General features: G+C 48.1%; 1 protein-coding gene across 2 annotated transcripts in view; it reads left to right on the forward strand.

Moving 5' to 3' along the window:
- Positions 1-1273: 1273 nt before the first annotated feature.
- Positions 1274-22614, forward strand: part of Sh3rf1 (SH3 domain containing ring finger 1) — a 163416-nt gene continuing 142075 nt past the window's right edge. The window contains exons 1-2 of one of the 2 annotated variants that reach the window (XM_028881042.2): positions 1274-1405; positions 2953-3441. In XM_028881042.2, the coding sequence (XP_028736875.1) occupies positions 3049-3441 (393 nt within the window). In that variant the 5' untranslated portion in view covers positions 1274-1405; positions 2953-3048. Of the gene's footprint in view, positions 1406-1524; positions 1942-2952; positions 3442-22614 lie in introns of those variants that run through there. The other variant, XM_037211759.1, reaches the window with a different exon arrangement.

The raw sequence follows: 22614 nt of genomic DNA on the forward strand, positions 1-22614 counted from the left end.
GGTTTAGCTGTGGCTCTAGTTGGAGACTAAACTGATAGCCTGAGATACCTACCTCTTCAAATCGTCAGCTTGGTTGGTGGCCTGGCAGGAATTTCTTGCATTCTCTCTCTCTCTCTCTCTCTCTCTCTCTCTCTCTCTCTCTCTCTCTCTCTCTCGTTTCTGCACACTTTGGAGGAAAGCTATTTGAAGGAACTTTTCGTAAACTGACAGTAAGTATAAATGAAACCACGCACACTCTGACAACCTTTTAACTTGTCTCTGAAATAAGTTTGACAAACAGGCCTACACACACACACACACACACACACACACACACACACACACACACACCCTTGGACACCACGTTTTTTCAAGCCCACACTTCAGAGCATACAGGTGTGCGCTTGGGGCAACAAAAAACAGATTACAGTGATGATGATGATGATGGCTGCCTCCAAGGCGCAGATGAAAGAGGTGCCTCCCAGCCAGCTTCAAGGCACCGGGCCACCTGGATCAGACTTTGAATTCACCGCATTTTAGGCAGGTAGGAAGAGCCTACCCAAGCCGGACTTTAATAGCACATCAGTTTTCCCAGGCATCCCCCACCCCACCCTCCGCCCCCTTCTCGTTTGGAATTTTGGGATCAGCGATTCTCCAAACTTGCTTGGATTTCTGTCCCGGCCTGCTGCAGATGTGGGGCGCAATGCCAAGTGGAGGGGTTGGCCCCGGGGATCCGTAGGGTGGTTAGCAGCAGCCGGGACCCCAGAACTAAAGGATCCCACTTCTCTCTCTCTCTCTGCATCTCCACAGGGAGTGTGCACGCTGAGCAGCAAAGCGTTCCCGCCACGGCCGCTCCCACCCTGGGGCCCCGGCGGTCGGGAAGAGTCCTTCTCCAGGCACCGGACAGGCCAGGCGGAGCCCCGAGGCCGGCAGGGCGCCCTTGTCCCAGCCTCTTCCTGGTCCCCTCGGCGCCACTCCCACCGCCCTCCTCCCGGGGAGCTCCATTCGCTCCCGGCGCGCGTCCTCGGGGTGAAGGCGCGGTTCCCCCGAGCCACCACCCCCTCCGCGCCCCATCCCGTGGCTGCGTCCCCGAGGTCGCCGCCCGCTGCAGGGGGGTCCCACGGCGGGTCCCCGAGCGGCGGGCGGCGCTGTGGTGCGGTCCTCCAGCCCCGGGCGCCCGCTGCGCTTGGCCTCCGCCTCCTTGGCCGCGTCGTGTTCCCCCGCCCTCGTCGCTGGGCGGGTGGGAGGCGGCGGCGGCGCGGCGGCGGTGGCGTGCTGTGCGAGCGCGCGCGAGGGGGGCGGCAGCGAGGAGGCTCCCGGTGCCACCGCGGCGGCCCGAGCCACACGGGCGGGCAGGCGAGCGCGCCGGGGCCGCCTCTGCCGGCGCTGCGGGGCCGCGAACAAAGACCAGCCGCGGAGGCGCGAGGTAGGGGCGCGCGGCGAGCCGGGGGACGCCGGGCGCGGGGTGGTGGCGGCCGCCGGTGGTCGCCGCGCGCATCCCGGTCCTGCGCGCGGGCCGGTCCCCGCGCTTCCCCCCCCTGGGTCTCCAGGACCTGCCAGGAACGAGCCCCGCGGCCTCACTTCGCCTCCTCCGAAGGCTGCCCCGGCCTCGGGGCCGCGCTCTCCCCTCCCCGGACGCAGCCCTTGTGCCTCCTGCCCCCGGGATGGCAGTCTCCGGGGACTGTCGCTGAGCTCATCCCCGCGGGGCCACTGGTCGGCTTCCCGCCGCACTCCGTGGCGCTGACTTTCGCCAACTTAAGGCTGCATCTTTATTTTTCTTTTAAGTCCTTGGAAACTTCCAACGATCGGCGTTGGGCAATTTTTGTCCCGGATTTGACCTAAAGGGAGGCTTGGAGGAGGCAGTTGGGTGAGATCCCCTATTCCTGGAGCGACCCGGCCGCAGCCTCAGCTCCAGCCCAGGACCGTCCTCTCTGTGCCCGGCTGTGGACACCTGGCTCCGGGGTGTGTCTGCGGCGAGCGCCACGCTGCGGGGTCGGGGACTACCTGTGCCCTACCGCGGGAAGAGGGGCGCATCCTGGCTCTCCCCAGAACTGAGGAGCCGGGAACAGCTGTTAATGCAGCCTCCAAATCCTCTCCACCTCCTCTAGGCTTCCACATTTAAACATTGATTGAGGTGGTGGTTGTGCGGACAGCGACGCACTCACTGGCTCCAAATACTCTTCCTCCCTCCTCTTGAACAGTCCGTTTTTTTCAGATTCTACCCGGAGTTTCCAGCCCGGCATTCCACCGTCGAATTCTTGGTGATCGTTTTGCAAGATTTTCTGAATGGGATTAGGACAAGCCGTTCAGAAATCTGTTTCCGAGTTTGTCAGCCCTGCCGGGAAGGGTGGATATGTTTTTAGCTATTTTCAAGCAATCCTTGGTTATATCTTTTAGAATTGACGACCATCCGCTTTTTTTTTTTTTTTTTTTTTTTTTTTGAGGGGGTGGTCGGTGTTGGATCAGATTAAGATGTTCTGTTTCTCAGACAGGAAAGAAACATATGTCTTTAATATTGGGGTCATTTTTCCGCAAGGATCACCCAAGGCATGGCTTCTTAAACGATAACGTGGCTTAAAAATTGGGAAACGTCATTGGTTTTAAAAGTATTATTTTAGACAGGGGAAACTTTCAGTCGATTTTGCCTAGCTTCTCCAATGAGTTGAGGACTTCACTAGGCAGCTAACACCAGACCCTTATTGCTTTCTCGTGAGTCCTGCTTGTTGCTTGCTAGTTATTTCTGCCCGGTGAGGTTCTAGATATCTTCAGGGATTAATTCAGAATCGTTTAAGAAGCCTGTTTTGTTTTTAATTGTTGACTTTGGAGTTCAGAAACCACATTCCAAAGCCAAGCTACACCATGCAGAGGAAGCACTTTTGTGTACTTTTTGGTTCTTGGCTCCACTGTGAACTTTTCCCCCAGATAACAGCCCTCATTTTTCTTTTTTCCTCCCTCTCTCTCCCATAACTCCAGAGCAAAGTCTGAAATGGATGTTACATGAATCACTTCAAGGGCCGCGCGCACGACTAGGATCGTTTTGGAGCCTTTTTCTCAGTAAAGTAGATCACGATGGATGAGTCCGCCTTGTTGGACCTTTTGGAGTGCCCGGTGTGTCTCGAACGCCTGGATGCCTCGGCCAAGGTCTTACCTTGCCAGCACACGTTTTGCAAACGATGTTTGCTGGGGATTGTGGGTTCCCGGAATGAACTCAGATGTCCCGAGTGCAGGACTCTTGTGGGCTCTGGTGTGGACGAGCTTCCCAGTAACATCTTACTGGTCAGACTTCTGGATGGCATCAAGCAGAGGCCTTGGAAACCTGGCCCTGGTGGGGGTAGTGTGACCAACTGCACAAATGCATTAAGAGCTCAGGGCAGCACGGTGGCTACTTGTGGCACAAAAGATCTGCAGAGCTCCCAGTGTGGACAGCAGCCTCGTGTGCAAGCCTGGAGCCCCCCAGTGAGGGTGAGTAGCTTGTAGAGGCACTTGAGTGAATACAGGTGGCGATGACCACAGACAGCTCTTCTTTATCCTTAGCTTATTTTCCGAATCGGCTCACTGCTCAAGAGGCCACACCTACCTGGGCAGATAGAAGATTAAACCTCAGGATCTCATTTTCTCCTGAAATGAGACTGGATATGGCATAATAAATCTTGTTTTTAAAATCTTCTCTGATAGTCTCTATTGTCTGGGTAGGCTATGTTTCTAGGAAGCAGGTACCAAATGCAGTTCGAACAGCAGCTCTTTTAATTTTGCCTGTCTTAAAAGGAAAATTTGGTATGGTCTCACCCTTTTGATGGCATTGGGAGAATCCTCTGTGTGTGTGTGTGTGTATGTGTGTGTGTGTGGTGTGTATACATATGTATGTATATACAGAAAATATGCCTGTGAGTAAACCATAGGTAGGAAAGCAAGCCTTCATTTTCTTAATGCTGCTTAGAGCCATTCTGTCGGTTTTATGAATGCACAGCACAGAATATACTGGTTGGAGGAATTTTTAACAAATCATGGCCACAGGTAGCAGCCTCGTTGCTGTGGCAACAGAATGTCACATAGGACCACACTATTACATCTAGCTGTATGTTGGGCTTTGTAGAGAGTGAAATGAAATACTTCCGGCAAAATGATTTTTTTTATTTATTTTTTTATTTTTTTGGTTTTGGGCAGAGGTAATTTTAAGTGAAGTTAAATATTTATACCTTTACTGCAACTCCATTTTGTAAATGAAAATTTTAAATGAATAGGAATTATGTTGCACTTAATGGTTCCTGATAAGATGGGCTTTTGTTAATTTTCATGAAAAAGGAGGCAGAGTCTTTGACATCAGCTAATGAGAGTCGCTCCATTTTTGTTGGAAGTCACAATTTTGATAATTGGCCATATTTTTGTCAGTTGAATAGATTTTATAGTCTATTAAAAATGTTTTAGATTTCAAAAATTGTCATTTGTCTGAGTGTTTTGCCTGCACATATGTGCATATACAGCACCATGTGTGCCTGATGCCTGTAGAGGTCAGAAGAGGGCATCAGATGCCCCGGGACTGGAGTTAGGAATTGTTGTGGGCTGCCACCATGTTGCTGCTGGGAATTGAACCCTGGTCCTCTGCAAGAGCAGCCAGTGCTCTTAACCACTGAGCCATCTCTTCAGCCCCAAGTCTTTTTAAGGAACAGTTAAGCTGGCTGAGATTTCTTTTCCCCCTAAATATTTATAGGATATCATCATCACCTAAAACTGATGACTTTTGTTTAATAAAGAACTCCGCACTGGGATGGCATTGCATAGTGTGAACTCACACACGTGGGTATCAGACAGCTCATCTTTGCAAATGATATAAATGGTGAAAAGTATTTCCATCACTAGATAAAAAAAATAGAGCGGGTGTCTTAATCACTGGAACTCTTCGTATTGCTAGAAAACAGTTTTATCATTAGGCTCCCGGGTTTCGTTTGAGTCATATTTATGATATGTGATTAATATGTATATTAAAATCTGCCTAGGATGTCTGTCTTCCTTCTATTCCTCTTCTTTCTGTAGCCTAGGCTAGCTTGCAACTCACTATATATCCTAGGGTGGCCTCAGACTCATGCTCCTGCCTCAGCCTACCCAGTATGGGATTACAGGCACGAGTTACCCTGCCTCTGGGAAGGCTTCCTTATTTGGAGTACCTGTGTATGAAACTATTAGATTTCTTGTATGGTACAAAGTTTCCTGGCACTTGGGTCAGTACATGTGAACTCATGAATATTTTAATCCTATAACCAATGATCAGGTTGATCATCTCTGAGACATGGGGCCAGGTCTGCTTACCATAAGGAAGGGGTAGATTTGCATCTTTGGAGGGGTTTTGTTTCCTGTTAATTAGACCTGGAGACAGTGGCTTCTGGCTATGAATAGGAGTTGTCCCAGTTGTTGTTGCCTTACCTGTTGGGAGGAATGCAGTGAATGTCTGATTGCTGATAAAGAGGAACTTAAGGAGAGGCTGAAGCCCATTGCTTTTAAATGTCCTCTCTAATGTATACATGACTAGGAAATGCTGTGAGTGGAGGCTCCTGGGTCTGACTGGCTGTGCTTCCAAAACCGACTTTCACTTTTTCTTGGATATTGGGAGGTTTTGATCGTGCTGATGATTATTTTTCTGGTTTATATGATTCCTGGTTTGCTTCCTGTTTTTCTTTGACGTATGACGAATGCTTTGCAAAGAAAAGCAGTTGAAATTGAGTCCTGTGAGTTTGAATAAAATACTGGAGGACTTTGCAGAGATTGGGGGTGGGGAAAAACTGACAAGTGAAAGTATTCAGCCTGAGTTAAAGTGAATGATGTCATCATTGTTAAAAATAAATTTTTCCGGGTTACTTGAGCATTTACCAGTGCTCTTTGCTTTTAAGTATTCAAGGCAGCTGAGGCCTCACATGTATAGAGTAAGCACCCGAAAGGTAAATACATCCCCAGAACACACTACTTTGCAACATTAGAATTAGGAGTTTCACCACATGGAGATCCTAATGTGCTCTTTTGGGTACTTCCCCAAGGTGAGCGACTGTAAGAAAACCCAAACGTTCCTCCTCTTCGCTTAGATGTCCTGACACAGCCAAGCGGCGCGCTGAGCCTGTTTCCACATGTTGATGTGGAAAGCTGAAAGTGAGAACATGTGGAATGCTGCTTTGGTTTGCTAGTGGGGTTCCTGGTGAGCTTGTGACCATGTGGCTTCCTCCTGTTTCTAGCTGAGGTAGAGTCAATGTTATCAGCAGACTCAAATATTTCCAATGTGTGACACACATCTTCTTCCCAGAATTTTAGTGTTTCCTGCTTACTATGAAGAGAGGTGGAGCCCCTGTTGGATCAGAGTTACCATAAGACATTCCAGGATTTTTAGTTCAAGCAAAGAATTCCTGGTGGGTTTTGGCTACAGTCAAGCAGGAGGATGAACCACAGGGAGACGATTAGATACTGTTTCAGTGGGTGAAAGGTTGTTTCACCAACTATGGGCAATTATAGCTGTTTAATCGTGTACACACACACACACACACACACACACACGTATATACATATACATATATATACACACACACGTAGGGATGATGCAGAAAATAAAATATGTTTTAGTCATTTCTATAGTATTGTAACCTACTAGGGTAAACTTCTGCTTTCTGTAATTCATTTGGGTTTGTTTATTGTTGTGGTTATTTATTTACTTTCTTAAAGATGGTCTTGCTATGTAGCTCAGGCTAGCCATGAACTTGAGCCCCAGCTTTCTGAGTGCTGGGTAGATGGTGATGGGGAAGCCAGATGCGGATTCTGCTCATGAACTTCAGGGTGTGTGTGGTCAGTCTCAAGGGAGAGATTAACAGCATTACAGTAGTGAAGAGGTGTATAATAAACGCGGTAAGGTCTATGCCGGAGAGCTCTCCAGAGGGGATAGGAGAAGGGCCTTGAACTCAGCGTGAAAGGAAATATGCTGTATGCGAGGTCCTCAAAAGCTTCTTCAAGGAAGAGGTGTTTGACCTGAGATCTTAACATGCAGTGATCACAGTGTGGATGGGGGCTGGGCAGGGGGGGAGGGGCAGAAGGGAGGGATATTCCAAAAACATTGGCTTAGAGCAAGAGGGGGCTTGTCTCCCAGGTGAACTGATAGAAAGTGAGTGTGACCTAAGCAAGCCATGGGGACAGCCAAGACTAGGCTTCAAACCTGAGCGCGTATGAGGGCCACAGATGGATCCAGTCAGATGGTCCCAGTAGAAGTGCCCTGAATTTGGGACTGAAAAGATGAGTCACGTGAGTAGCAGTGATCAGTAAGGCTTCAGAACAGGCAGAGGATTCGAGGTTGACATCCAGAGGTGAGACAGTGTGAAAAAGAGGGAAATCTAGATCTGGGGGCACAGGTCACGCTTCCTTCCCGCTGAAAGTGCCAGGTACGCTTTCACTCCTTCCCGGCAGCAGCAGCAGTGGTATGTTCCTGTTGTCTGTGCAGACTGGGGGCTGTGCCACTCAGAGTTCCTCCTGTGGAAGTGCTAACGTCAGGTACCTCAGAATGTGGCTCTGTGTAGGAGAGGTACTGGCTCTAAGTACCTCAGAATGTGGCTCTCTCTGTGGGGAAGTACTAACTTCAAGTACCTCAGAATGTGGCTCTCTCTGTGGGGAAGTACTAACTTCAAGTACCTCAGAATGTGGCTCTCTGTGGGGAAGTACTAACTTCAAGTACCTCAGAATGTGGCTCTCTGTGGGGATAGGGCCCTTAAAGGGGTGGTGAAGGTGGGTAACATGAGGCCATACGTGTGGCCGTAATCTAGTGTGACGGAAGAGATCATAGAGACAGAGGAAGGACCTTGTGAAGACACATGGAGAAGGTGGGCTGACCACGCGCTAAGTGGAGGAGCATGAGGAGAAACTGTCTTCCCCAACCTTAGCCTTGTTCTGGTGAAGCTGCCCGGGGTGGTGGTTCATGGCAGCAGCCAAGTACCCACTTCTGCAGTCAGCCCCTGAGTGGCTGCTGTTGTCCTCTACCGCCAGTCCAGTCAGTCCTGGTTGCCCACCGAGACTTGCCATGGTCCAGCCCATGTATGCCTTTGTCTCTGCCACGGAACCCATGCAGCATTATTCAGGCCCTCTAGCTGGCCACATTGCCTGGTATGATTTCATAAGCTAGGCCGGGAATGTCATAAGAATGTAACAATGTACCGAATAGAAAGCTCTGTCGAAGGAAGGAGAGAGAGGGACTCTCTTTCCATCTCCAGTACTCTGCCCTCCTCTGACTCTGGGGAGGCTGGTTGGATGCACTCTTGTCTATGGAGTTACTGTTGTCTATGGAGTTACTGTTGTCTGTGGAGTTCCTGTTGTCTGTGGAGTTCCTGTTGTCTATGGAGTTCCTGTTGTCTGTGGAGTTCCTGTTGTCTATGGAGTTCCTGTTGTCTATGGAGTTCCTGTTGTCTATGGAGTTACTGTTGTTGTCTATGGAGTTCCTGTTGTCTATGGAGTTCTGTTGTCTATTCCTGTTGTCTGTGGAGTTCCTGTTGTCTGTGGAGTTCCTGTTGTCTATGGAGTTCCTGTTGTCTATGGAGTTCCTGTTGTCTATGGAGTTACTGTTGTTGTCTATGGAGTTCCTGTTGTCTATGGAGTTCCTGTTGTCTATGGAGTTCCTGTTGTCTGTGGAGTTCCTGTTGTCTGTGGAGTTCCTGTTGTCTATGGAGTTCCTGTTGTCTATGGAGTTCCTGTTGTCTATGGAGTTACTGTTGTTGTCTATGGAGTTCCTGTTGTCTATGGAGTTCTGTAACACAGCCAGCAGGAAGGGAGCTGAAGGAAGGGTCTGGGAGTGAAAGCTCTAGGTAGAGGTGGGAGGTGTTGAGGTTGGAGCCGGCAGGTGTCTGTGGAGAGCTTTCCAATTCAGTCCTGTGCTGTGATCTCTACTGTGCGACATCCATGCACGGACTTGTTGAAAACATTTCCACGGGGCGGCGGTGGGAACGGTAAAGTTCACCGGAAGCAGCCAGTGAGCCCCCCCAAATTCGGAAGCACCAAGCTGTGGAATAAGATGGATAGTGTCAGTGTCTAAGGTCTGTGTCTGGTGGTCACTGACTAAATACACCTAGTGGACCAAGGGTGGTCTAGACACGCAACTCCCCTGTGTGGAAGGTTCAGGACAAATACTGTCCCAGGAACTGAGGTCTCTCAATGGGTGGGAGCAAGAATCTGTAATAACTCTTAATTGATCTAAGAACAATGTTGAATGGAGTTATTTGAGTGAGGATGTTTCAGAACTGCCCAACTGAAAGAGAAAAAGTAAGATCTTTTTTCTCCCCCGATGAACATTTGTTACAGATACTGACTTTGTCTTTTATCTACCCTGGATACCAACTCTGTGGCTCCCTGTAGGTTTCATCCTAGAACTCAGTGGTGAGGACCTGGGATGTGCGCTTCCCTCTTCTTGATGATGTCCGTTGAACCCAGGGCCTCACACCTGCTGAGTCAGTGCCCTACCCCTGAGCTGTTCCTCACCCAGAGAGCCCCGGGCTCTGGGGTCTTCAGTGTGGCAGAAGGCAGGAGGAGGGAGGGGGTCTTTGCTGCTCACCTATTGATAATTTCAAAAGTGAAATGCTTTTTAAGTCGCACTCATCTTGCAGTTAACGACATCTCTCTGGGGGCAGAGTGTGTTACCTGAGAAATGAAACCGTAAATTTCAAAATAAGAATTTAAAAACAATTTTGTTTAAAAATTCTATTAGAAGAGTATATGCTACTAAGTGTGTGTATGTGTGTCTGTGTATACACACACACACACACACACACACACACACACACACACTATTCTAGACCATCTTGTAGGCCTTTGTGTGTATATACTTACGAGTTTGGGCTTTTTACATAAATACTTGCTGAGTTGCTGGCTGATTTACTCTGTCTGTGGAATCCTTTCATGTTGGAGCACAGATCAACTTCATTAAGTGGTTTGTATATAATAGACACGCAGAGACGTGCACATCACCTAAGTGTGCCACTCGTGAGTCACCAGCGTTCCATTCTTCTTCAAATGATGAGAGGAGTTTCCTCTCTGTTTTCCAAATTGAAAGTGCCATGGGCTCACGGTAAGGCCTTCGGTGGCAGGAAACCGTGTGTGTAGAGGATAATCGAAGCTTCCAGTCTTTGTATTCCTCATCCAAGGGCTGAGAGCTGTAAAGAGGTTCGTGGACTCCACCCCACATCTCCCAGAGTAAGAAATGCATAGCAGTGGAAGCGTTTCCCACGGGTTACTCTGCAGGTTGAGGTCGTCTGTTGAAGGCTAGTACTTGGCAAGCTTTCTCTGCCTTCTCGCAGGCACCTGTAGGAAGGAAGGCATTTTCTATCAGTGCTCTCACACATAGCTGTAGGGAGAATGGCTGGCGTGCGTCTGATAACGGGTCTGAATTCTGCGAGCTGGTCAGTGGCGGAGCTGGGATTCCACCTTGGATGGTGTAAGCCCCAGACGCTTCCTCTGCAGACATACCGTGTGGGCGGGACACATTCTCCTGGGGGCTTCTTGTTTTCCCTGGGCAAAGCTTTCCCTAGCCATAGCTAGTGGCAGGTTCTCTTCCCAGCGTCCGCGCTACCTGTGAGTGTTTGAGTGTGGGGAACAAGTGTGTGTGTGTGTGTGTGTGTGTGTGTGTGTGTGTGTGTGTGTGGTGTGTTGGGGGGAGGGGGAGTGTTGGGCATGCAGGTACAACTGTACGGACTTTGAGACCTGCTCCAGGTGGGGTAGGGGAGGATGTGGCCGTGAGGGCACACCGTGAGTTGAGCTGAGTTAAGCTCATTAAAAAAAAATAATAATACTTTAATTTTCTTCTTTGACATTTTTGTACGTGTATACAGTACATGCTGATTACTCTCTCACCCTCTCCCTCTCCGGGTTATTTTTTTTCCCCCGTCTTTATCAACCCAACTGCACAAAGCCCCTATTGCCCATCCAGGTCTTTTTGTTTTTCTTGGTGACTACTGCATTTATCCGGGACTCTCCATTAGGAACTCTCTGGTGGGCTCACCTGTGGGCACACAAGTGAAAAGCAGTGACCATGTCTCCCCCAGAACCCACCAGGAGAGGGTCATCTTTGAGTTTCAGAATCCTTTCTAGCCTGACACATAATGATACACTCAAAAGGGGCTTGATAGTATGTGTGTGAGGAAGAATCCAGGGTGGGGCGTGAGTACCAGCCACTCTCTAGGCAGCCTCGGTGAACAGTCAACAGTGTATGTGTGCATACCAGTTGTTTTCGATGTCATTTCCCCACAATGTGTAAATTAAGGATGATACTTGCTCATCCTGTTGCCGGGTTGTTTTGTGGATAAGCGCAAGAATGAGGCACAAGAGTTTTAAAGATCATAAAGTCTATGTGATGTATGTATTGTTATATAATTAAGTATTGGTTTTTCTATTTGGGGTGATGAGAATCTGAGTAATCAAAAAAAAAAAAAAAAAGGAATCATCATAAAGGGGTGCAGGTAGTGTTTGGATGCAGACCTCCTCCAGTGGGGATATGAGTCAGGTGTCTGCTGTCACACATATGGGAAACAGCCTGAGGGATGTCCATTCTCTGCCAGCCTCTGGGTTTTCTTTATTTCTTTATTTCCCCTGTTTATAGTCATGATGAGAAGTCCATTCTTTTTTTTTTTTTTTTTGGTTTTTCGAGACAGGGTTTCTCTGTGTAGCTTTGCGCCTTTCCTGGAACTCACTTGGTAGCCCAGGCTGGCCTCGAACTCACAGAGATCCACCTGGCTCTGCCTCCCGAGTGCTGGATTAAAGGCATGCGCCACCTCCGCCGGGCTTATCTTTTGGTTTCTTGAGACAGGGTTTCTCTGAGTAGCCCTGCTGTCCTGGAACTCACTGTGTAGACCAGGCTGGCCTTGAACTCACAAAGATCCACCTGCCTCTGCCTTGTGAATTAAAGGCGTGTGCCATCACCACACCTGGGCCATTCTTACCCCTTCTCTTCTCTCCCCACCCTGAGTTTGTAGTATTTTCTTTTTTAAATTATTAAATGTTTCAAAATTTATTTTACATACCAACCACAGTTTCCCCTTCCTCCTCTCCTCCTGTTTCCTCCCTCCTCCTTACTGCCCCCACCCCATCCACTCCTCAGAAAGGGTAAGGCCTCCCATGGAAGTCAACAAAGCATGGCATACCAAGTTGAGACAGGACCAGGCTCCTCCCCGGTGCATCAAGCGGTGCATCAAGGCTGATCGAGGCATCTCACCATAGGGAGCGAGTAGATTCCAAAAAGCCAGTTCATGCACCAGGGACAGATCCTGGTCCCACTGCTAGGGGCCCCACAAACAGACCAAGCTACACAACTGTTACCCACATCATGCTTAGCTTTTTAAACTTAGGTTCTGGAGGTTGAAGTCAGGTCCTTATGCTTGCAAGGCGCGCATTTTACTTAGAAGCAATTGCCCCAGCCCTGGTTTATAGTAAATGTTTTATAGTAAAACTTTCTCTAAGCAGAGAACACCCTACATATGGATAAAAAGCAAACTGAATATGTAAACCAGGAAGTCGTTTGTTATCATTATCACGTATTACATGCTATACGGAAGAGTATTCTTAAAAATAGGACTGGCAGTGTCATACACAGCTCTCTTTACGCTCGCTTCATGAGTAATGTGGGCGAGAGGGTATTATGACAGCTTCATTGTTATTAGACAGGAGGAAAAAAATGTCAGCTCCATTATAATCCTCTGGGACCACCATTGAATATGCATCGACTATCTATCACTGTAGCCCCCGGCTCCTTTGGGTGACTGAAGGAGGGAAGGAGAGCAAAGATTGACGGGGAAGAGTAGGGAGACGGAAGGAAGGGACTCTGTCTAGCACAGGCTCTGGCCAGAGGTCCTCACTGTTCTTGGGAATGTCCCGCCTCTGTCCAAGCATCGGCTCCAGCCCCCACTCTCGGCTTCCCCCTCCCCAGGAGTGGAAATGCCATACCTTGTTTACTGTTGTCTCCCATCATCCTGCGCTGCCCTGTCCCGCAACTATGGTGTGCTCTGTGCAAGTGCTTGGGAGGGTGGGGGGTGGATGGTGGGGTGGGGGTAAGGCAATAGGGGAGCTAGTGGGAAACTGAAGGGGAAGGGAAGGGTGAGAGCTCTTGCTTTCTTTGGCCCATAATTGGTTAATGGTCCAAGAAGGAGAGTCAAATAAGGCACAGGAGGGGCAATCTATCCATCCTTGCCTCTATCCGCCCCCCATGGTTTCTTCCTTGGCCTTCCCAGAGTCCCTTGCTCCTCATCTCAAGCTTCCTTTCTGTAACTCTCTCCTCTTCCAGGAAGAACTGATTTCCCCCAGGATAGTGGAATATTCCATTTAGTCCTTCATCGTCTCTCTAGTTACTTAATATGGTTTAAGCAAACCCGTAAGAGTATATGGAAAAACTTTTTATTTGAGGTCAAAGGGCAGAGCACATTGTCGTTCACTCTGTAGCAGGACTCCTGATAAGGATCCATAACTGTAAAGCCACCCAGTGCACGTTACACTGTGAGACCCGCTTAAGAGAAGACAGCACACGCAGCCCAGGGTAGAGGGAGGCGCTCAGGCAGCAGGCAAGCCTCAGGACAGAGGGAGGGAGGAGCCTTCCTAGAGAAACAGGACAATAGCTTTTAAGAGACGGAGGCTCTCAGCTGGCACCTCACTCAGAAAACAGCATAGTACAGTGGGTATAATAAGCGGGGTAGCGGCTACGTCAGCAAGACTCCCCCGGTACCCGAGGCATCCTTCTTTGTGGGGCCCCCAGTCCTTCCCAGGATGTGTGCCTGCCAATGCCTAGTCAAGAGGGTGGTAACAGTTGCTTCGTGAACGATGACATATGGGTGGCTGTAAACACAGCCATTTTAAAGATAGACGTGTGAGTGGGCTCTGAGGGGTATCTGGGAAGGGAGTGGAGGCGCCATCTCAGATGTTTGACAGGAGCGGTTAAGTAGATTATTTGCATTGTGGAAGCATGGAAAAAAATGAGCAATAGGAGTAGGTGCAAATGAGTTTCTAAGTCACATCCAATGTGGTGCAGAAAAGCAAGGGCTGCTGAGTTTGAGTATGTCCCTGTTAGCCTAAGGAAATAAATTCTTATGGTTTAAAAAAAAGATTTATGCATTTTTAAATTTTTACTTATGCGTCTCTGTGTGTGTGTGTCTGCCACATGGATACGAGTGCCCTCAGAGGCCAGAAGAAGGCGTTGGGTCTTCTGGAGCTGGAGTCACACACAGGCAGTTGTGAGCCGTCTGACTGGGTGCTAGGAATTGAACTTGGGTCCCCTATCTCCTAACTGCTGAAACATCTTTCCGACCCCTCAAGGTTTTTTGTGTTTTTTTTCAATAAGAAAACTTTTTGAATGATTGCATTTTCATCATTCATAACTTATCACTCAGAAACGGAGCGACAGAAACGGTCTCATTATATTCAATGTAGCATGTGGTCCCTAACCAGTGAGGGTGCAGAAAGGTGTTTGCTGTGGAGTATTTCATATCTGCCCCCCCCCACTCCCACCCCCAGTTTCGAGAGAAGGTCTGCTATATACCCCGGACTGGCCTTGAACTTACAACAGCTCTCTTTCCTCAGGCTCCTGAGTGCTAGGATTGCCAGAGTGAGCCACCACGCTCAGCTCCATGTCTAGGTTAATTTGGGTGATGGATTAGTCAGTTGGCTTATTGTTGTGATGAAATATCTGACGAAGGCACTTTAAGAAAGGAAAGGCTTACCGGTGGTGGCAGTGGTGGCAGTGGTGGTGTTGGTGGCGTGGTAGTGAAGGCAGCCGTGCATGCCTTTAATCCCAGCATTCGGGAGGCAGAGGCCGGCGGATCTTTGAGTTCTGAGTTCAAGGCCAGCCTGGTCTACAGAGCGAGTTCTAAGGACAGCTAGGGCTATACAAAGAAACTCTGTCTTAAAAACAACAGCAACAACAACAAAAAACCACAACTGTAGTGGATTTGCTTCACCCATGACCTTAGGTTATATGGCCCAAAGGAGACGGTGCTTCCTGCCATTGTAGGTGACCCCTTATAAGGAGTTGGAGAAGGGTCACATGCCCCTTCTCCCTGCTCCTGCCTGGAGGACGACTTCTGCTGTCCACTCCGTTCTGTGTTTGTGAGTGTATTTCCTCAATTTATATCCTAATAAATTCTGTTACCCATTTAATAGACTCACGTGGATTGATCGTACTACACAACACAACAAGAAAGTTGATGTTGGCTCCCAGTGTAAGGGTACAGCCCATAATGGCTGGGACAGCGTAGAAACAGGAAGGATGCTCGTGTTCAGCGAGGCCGTCCGTCTGAGACAGTCTGGGACCCAGCCCTTGGAACGATACCACCTGCTGCAGGGTGGGTCTTCTCACCTCGTTTACCCTCATCTAGATAATCTATAAAGGCAAGCCTGGAGGCTACGCTAACCTCCCTAACTTCTTACAGGCGAGCTGCCCAGAGACTCTTCGTCTAGTGATTCTGGATTCTGTCAAGTTGACACAGTGTTGACCATCACAGGCCATGTGCCCCAGGCCCATAGATAAGCATTAGAGTAAGAAAACATGTGAGGTATTTGTGCAAGCTGGTATTTGTGCAAGTTTCCTGCAAATGTGTCTGAGCACTGATCATTGGGCGTTGAACATTAGGTGTCTTAGAAGCACATTTCATTCATATAGCACTAAAAACAGTCTTGTGTATTTTCCACGTTTCCTTGTTCCTTTAGGTGGCTTGGGTTGGCCCCAGACTCCACAGTCAGTCTTGAACTCCCTCCTCCTGCTTCCGTTTGTAATCCCAGGTGGGACGATAGGCATGTGCCATCAAGCTTGAGGGCTGGCTCCGGTTTTGTTTTTAAACAGTAAGCACATCGTTTGAACATTAATATATATGATCAAGTTGCATTTCAAACTTTACATTTTCACTTCTTCGGTCAGTCCATTTAGTAAGCTGTGCATCCCTTTTCACGAAGCTTGAGTTTGAAGCACAGCCTGTGATGACTCAGTGCCAGCGTGTCGTGTGTTTGTACCTTCCCCCCGCAGTGACCCACAGGAGGGGAGCCCGAGTCTATGAGGCGAAATATTTTTGGCAGGCCTAATTACTTTTATTTGGCTAGTATCAACACTCTCTTTGTTACCCTATTTTTATAAAACCCATCCAGGATATTGGAAGATACACAAGGTGTCAATACTGTGCGGACTGATGTTGCCAGAATGGAAGTTGCTCTGTGGGCATTATTGTGCCAGCTGTTTCAAGAAAGCTGATGTTCTCTGACTTACACTTGTGTGCTGTGGCTTGTGTGTGTGCCTGCACTCCTGGATAGGAACATCTCCCGTTTTACACACACACACACACACACACACACACACACCCCGATAAAACTAAAACAACACACACACAAAACCTCTACAAAAACCAAACCAAACACACACACACACACACACACACACACACACACACACACGCGTACATGGCATCAGAACCATTGATTCGCTGTGTTTGGGGCCCGTGTTGAGACTGTTCGTCAATGGGACAAAACACCAGATCTAAGCACTGTGAGGAAGGATTGGTTCTGGCTCGTGATTTCAGTCTGTCACGTGAGAGGATGTGATTGGGCCGAACAGCTCCCATCCTCGCAGCCAGGAAGCAGGGAGAGAGGACGCCTCCACTGCACGTGTTCTCTGTCTTTCTTTCACTCCGTGTCAGTTCTTAGCCTGTGGAATAGAGCTGCCCATATTCAGGACAGGTCTCCTCCTTGGTCGCTGGTGACTGGAGACACAGTTTGAGGTGTGCCTAAGAGCTCTCCAATGCAGTCCAGTTCATAGTCAATGGTAACTAACCAAGGCATGAAAATGTAACGAGTTGAGGCTCTACCTCCTGGCTTTGTGATTTTTAGGCCAGTGTTTTTACTTCTGTAGGCCATGCTTTCTTTTCATTAAAGAAGGCTTTACCAGAGATAGTCCTTTGAAGCCCTAAGTTTTTAAACATAAGCCTTCGGGGAAAGCTGGCTTTGAAATTGGATTTTTTTTTGTTTTTTTTTTTTTTAATTTTTTTTTTAAAATTAGCATACAAACTGTCCTGGTTTGCTTTTTATTGCTGTGATAAAACACCGACCAAAACCAGCTTGGAAGAGTTTATTTCAGCTGACAGTTTACATTCCGTCACTGAGGGAACTCAAGGCAGGAACCGGGAGGCAGAAACTGAAGCAGAAGCCATGGAGGGGCACTGTTCACTGGTTTGCTCATCCTGGCTTGCCCAGTTGTTTCTCATATAACCCAAGACCACTTGCCCGGAGGTGACACCACCCACCGTGGGCGGAGCCTTCCCACGTCAATCATTAATCAAGAAAATGTCCCACAGGCATGCCTATACGCCAGCCTAAGGGAGGCATCTTCTCATTGGGGTCCTTCTTCCCAGGTGATGCTAGCTTGTGCCAAGTTGACAGACACACACACAACTAACCAGCACACAAACAGGCTCCATTACGATGTCTTCATGCATGTACTTTATTCCACCTTCTCTTGTTCCCCCCATCATGCTGGTTCCTGTCCTCTTCATAAACAGTCCCCCTTCAACTTCTACATCGTGTGTGTGTGTGTGTGTGTGTGTGTGTGTGTGTGTGTGTGTGGTGTGTGGTGTGTGTGCTTGTGTATGGGCATTTAGAACAAACTGATTGGTATCTCAGCATCATCCTAGAAAACATGGTCTCTGATGGTCACTCTTATGGACAGCAGTATTTAGCCTCTGCATTCCCCTTAGAACCCCACAAGGTGTCTGCCACAGGAACATTCCAATGAGTGTAGTTGGAAGATTTCCTGTGTCCCGCCTGGGCCAGGGTCGGGACAAATCTCTCACCCACAGTCCCGCAGCTTATTATAAAATAATCATTCAGAAGCTTATGTTAATTATAACTGCTTGGCTGTTAGCTCAGGCTTATTACTGACTAGCTCTTACCCTTAAATTAACCCATAATTCTTATCTATGTTTAGCCACGTGCCTTGGTACCTTTTCTCAGTCCTGCCTTGTCATCTTGCTTCCTCTGTGTCTGGCTGCCGACTCCTGACTCACCCCTTCCTCTTCCCAGAATTCTCCTTGTCTGCTTACCCTGCCTATACTTCCTGCCTGGCTACTGGCCACTCAACTTTTTGTTTATCAACCAGTCAGAGCAACACACATTCACAGCATGGAGAATGACATCCCACAGTAGATGAGCTTTTGATTGTCTATCTGTATATTTAGAAGTGAGAGAGAAAAAGAGAGAGAGATACAGTTAGGAGCCTGACTTAGGCTCAAGCTCCATGCAGGCCTAGTTTGGCACATAGGTCTCATCTGCCTGCGGTGACTGACCTCTGTTCTGCCTAAATGTTCTCCTTACGTAAAATCGTCACACTGAAGTCCCCAGCAGTTAGGTCCCATTGAAAGTGGCTGTTGCCACTGGGATTAAGTTTGTGACATGGGAACTCCAGGGATACATTCAGATAGCATCCGCTTGCTGAGTGGAGGTCATTTTGGAGGGACAGTGTATGTGTGTGGGGGATACGTGATATTGATTATTGACTTTGTCATCTACAGTGGGACACTTGTGAGAGCATAGAGGGATGCTGTTGATAATTTTGCAGAATCAGAAAGGGGAAGCCGGGTCAGTGTGGGTCAAAGAGGGTCATATGTTCACCCACACTGAGGTGAGGGTATACAAGCCCAGGAGACAGAGGGAAGCTTCGTCAAATGAAGGGGGGTGCCTAAGGGCACAGAATCTTTAAGAACATATTTGGGGGGGGATGCTGAGGAATTGATTTCTTCCTCTGCTTCCTTTTTTTATGAACTCAGAGTCTTGCTGGGCAGAAAATGTAAATCAGGGAACCAGGGGATTTAGTCAGCATCACGTAGAACTTCTAAACCTTGTTATCTGTGTTGCTCTTGGGCAACTTATTTCTGTGTGTGCTTTCATTTGACTGAAGAATTGTAAAGAACCTTGGGCCCTTAGGACCTAGCACTTGCCCAGTAACCAGAGCCTTTTCGTTTTACCTTTCTAGAAATGAGAACTTTTAGTTCCTTAGGGCATCGCACTATATGATAAGCTTCACTTGAGTGTGGGTGGGGTCCTAGTGGTTTAATTGGCGAACATTTGCGATGTGAATGTGCTAAGACCCTTTGGACTGTTTTAAAGAGCCAGCTGAAACTCTAGGTCCTCAAGCAGTTGATAAGTTCCTGACTCCAAGTGAATATACTAAGTAGGCTGTTTAGCTGTGGTTCTGTTCTGGGTGGTAGAACGGCACTGGTTGAGTCAGCTTCTGGGGGTCTGGTGTGCAGAAGGAGAGGATGATGAGCAGCGTTGCCCGGGACCTCTACCTTTCCCCTGTCCGGTGAGGTCTATCCAGCGGAATTCACCCTCTGTTACACTGTTTCTGACTATTACCATCCTCCCATCCCTCTCTTCCTCGCTCCTTCCCTTCCTCACTCCCGGTGATGTAGGTGAAAAAATAGAAATAACTCAAAGAGTTATACGTATTACATAATTCTTTAGATATTAGTTTAATTAAAAAGACTTAGGTCCATGCCTGTTAGTCAGCAACTCTTTACTATGACAACATGCTGAGAAAATCAGCCTAAAGAAAAAAGGTCTCTTTTTGCTGACGGTTGTGGGGGTTTCTGGGCCTGTGGCTCAGGGCTTACAGTGGTACAGTACACCCAGGAAGGAGGGCATGGGAACTTCGGTTCCCTCACCTCAGGGTCTCTAGGCCCCTCACACCTCTTCAGGAGCATGCTGCCAATGACCTGCTTTTCTCCAGGGCCCACCTTCTAAACAGTTCTACACCCCCGAGGAGCTTCCCAGGCCGGAAGACAAGCCTTTACCCCGGAGCCTTTGGGAGCGAGTCCGGACCCCCTTTCCGGCAGTCTCCGGATCTTTCTTTAAGGGGAGCTAAGGGCGCATTGTAATGCCATTCCGATTTTCTCCTATTTAGTTTTTTTTTTTTTGAAGACCAAGGACGATTTTATTAGAGTTTTAAAAGAAAAACAACCACAGGGCAGGCAAGCCTTAAGTCTCAGCAGCTGCCCAGAGGAGGAGAAGGAAGAGAGAAGGACAAGAGCCATGCTGTTTGGCTTGTCATCTTCAAGGGCTGCCCCATGGCGCTAGGCAGCCCCATGTTGGGGAGCGGGGCTTCTGAGAAGGAATAAGGAAGCCCGAGGTATCAGGAAAGCATACACTGGTTCTGTCTAACATTCGAAAGAGATGGGGAAAAAAGGGCGGTGGGGGAAGGGGTGGGGATAGGGGAACCGAGCCTTTCTGGGTCAGGGCTCTTTATTTACTCATGTTTTGATGGCTTTTGCATCTCTCATCTACAGCGAACTGCATGTTTTCTTCTTTGTTATGTGACTGGTGCTTTCCTGGTCTTACTCACCAAGAAGCCAGTGCGTTTACGTAACTGATTGCTTTCTGATCAGTTTTGGAGACCCGGCTCTCCAGTGGAGAGCCCGTGCTGCAGCTTCCGATAGCATTACGGTCCCGTACTGATTCTGTAGGCTACGAAAGGACCCGGGGTGAACCCAGTATGACAGTAGTCATCACTGTATTCCTACAACTTTTAAATCCGGGACGTCTCAGGAGTGTGTTGGTAGTTTATCTCAGAGCCTGGCCGTCCATCCGTCAGCCTAGCCTGGGAAGTTCTTTTTGTGTCCAGTTTAAACCCCCGGCCTTGGGCCTTGTCCTCTAATCTCCTCACTGTCCCATTTGAATGGAAAGGAAGCTCTCCCTTGTTTCTTGTCCGATCTTGACCTTGCAGGCCATTCTCCAGCCCTAGCTCCCAGTAGCCTCCTTTATCTCCGCTGAGTAACTGTTTCCTTTACGCGTCCCCTCAGGACTCGTATATCTGACCATTTTTGTCATTTCAGTCACTCAACGTTGGCTGTTCTCCAGCTCCTGCTCATCTTTTTTTTTTTTTTTTTTTTTTTTTTTTTTTTTTGGGGGGGGGATTCAAGTCCCCAAGTGCTCTTAGCATGGTAAGAGAGTTCTGAGAAGAGCTTGGGGTTATCTTGTGGCACCCCTGAGCTGCTGCCTGTTTTTTGCGTGCCTTTAAGAAGGCGGCATGGAGTTGCTGATTCTTACTTTACAATCATCACTTAAATGAGTTTTATTTCCCCCCATCTTTTCAATTAAACCGTCCCCCGCTGTTTCTGTGATCTTTATGGTAGCACCAGCAATTTGCAGCTGTTTAGCAGGCATTGAAAAAAAAAAAAAAAGTCAGTCTGGGCTGGAGAGGTGGCTCAGTGGTGAAGAGTCCCCGTTCCTCTTCTGGAGGACCTGGGTTCAACCCCCAGCACCCACGGGGCTGCTCATTACCGGCTGTAACTCCGGCCCCAGGAGGATTCAGTGCCTTCTTCTGGCCGGTACAGACACTGCCTACACGTGGTGCGCATAATATATGCTGGGCTGGAGAGATGGCTCAGAGGTTAAGAGCACTGACTGCTCTTCCAGAGGTCCTGAGTTCAATTCCCAGCAACCACATGGTGGCTCACAACCATCTGTAACGAGATCTGGTGCCCTCTTCTGGCCTGCAGTCATACATGCTGTATACATAATAAATAAATAAATTTAAAAAAAAAATAGAGATTAAAAGAAAAATGTCCATCCCATGCCGTTTCTTGACGCTTAGTTTTAAATGCATATGTAACACTTAATGTACTTGTTGCGTGTCCTCTGTCAGCATTAGATGATATCAAATTGTTCTCTAATGAATTATGTTTCAGTTTTGTCTCCTGTACCCGGTTGTAAGGAACTCTAGAGAAGTGATGGTTTGTGTGTGTGTGTGTGTGTGTGTGTGTGTGTTTATACTGCTTTTATCTGTTGTTTAATGTGGGGAGAGGGGACTGGGGTTGATTGGTTTTGCACTTGCTAAGCGTGTCCTCCACTGGATAGCCCCAGCCCATCCTTGTCTTTGTATAAAAAGTCTCAGGTATTCAGTTCAATAACTGCTGCTTGATGGGATTAGTAGAGTCCCAAGATGTGTTTGGTGGAGTTCGTGTCTTTGTAAGTGCAGAGAACCCCAGCACGCATGGATTTTTCGTGAGCTCAATCACACTCACTTTTCCATTATTTCAGTCAGCTGTGAAGGCATTACCCAGTGGCTGCATAAGCCGTCGTGAAACCCGGCTGTAATTGAACCTGAGTTACGGTTCTCTTGAGGATGGCCCTTGAAACATTTGTGTGGCGCCCACCGTGGTGGTCTAGAAATCATGTTTTCCTAGTTTATTACAAAAAAAAAAAAAAAAAAAAAAAAGAGTTCTGAGTTGAACTGAAAGGTGAAATACGTGTTTCTCTTGTGTTCCCCAGACAAACTGTTCTCACCTAGAGGAGCGTGAAGTAGACCTAAATACCCATCAGGCATCTTGGTCTCTTACCAAAGACCTTATGGTTACTTTGCTTGCACATCTGCTTTGGGATGAGAAGGTCCCAGTGAGCAAATGCCTCTGTTTCAAGGCAGGCTGCCTATATTCTAAGTAATTCCTGGGGTGAGTAGATCCTTTGGATGGTTGGAAATGCAGGTAATGATGTGGTTAGCGGTAGCGCCTCCTCATTTTAAATCCCACGAGGGGCAACATGTACATTCAAAATTAAATCAAAATTCTCGAGAATGAAGAGAGAGGGGGTAGTTATGGGTATAAATCAGTCTCCAGGGAC

The sequence above is a fragment of the Peromyscus leucopus genome, chromosome 17 (assembly GCF_004664715.2).
Source record: "Peromyscus leucopus breed LL Stock chromosome 17, UCI_PerLeu_2.1, whole genome shotgun sequence".
In the NCBI taxonomy this organism is placed as follows: Eukaryota; Metazoa; Chordata; class Mammalia; order Rodentia; family Cricetidae; genus Peromyscus; species Peromyscus leucopus.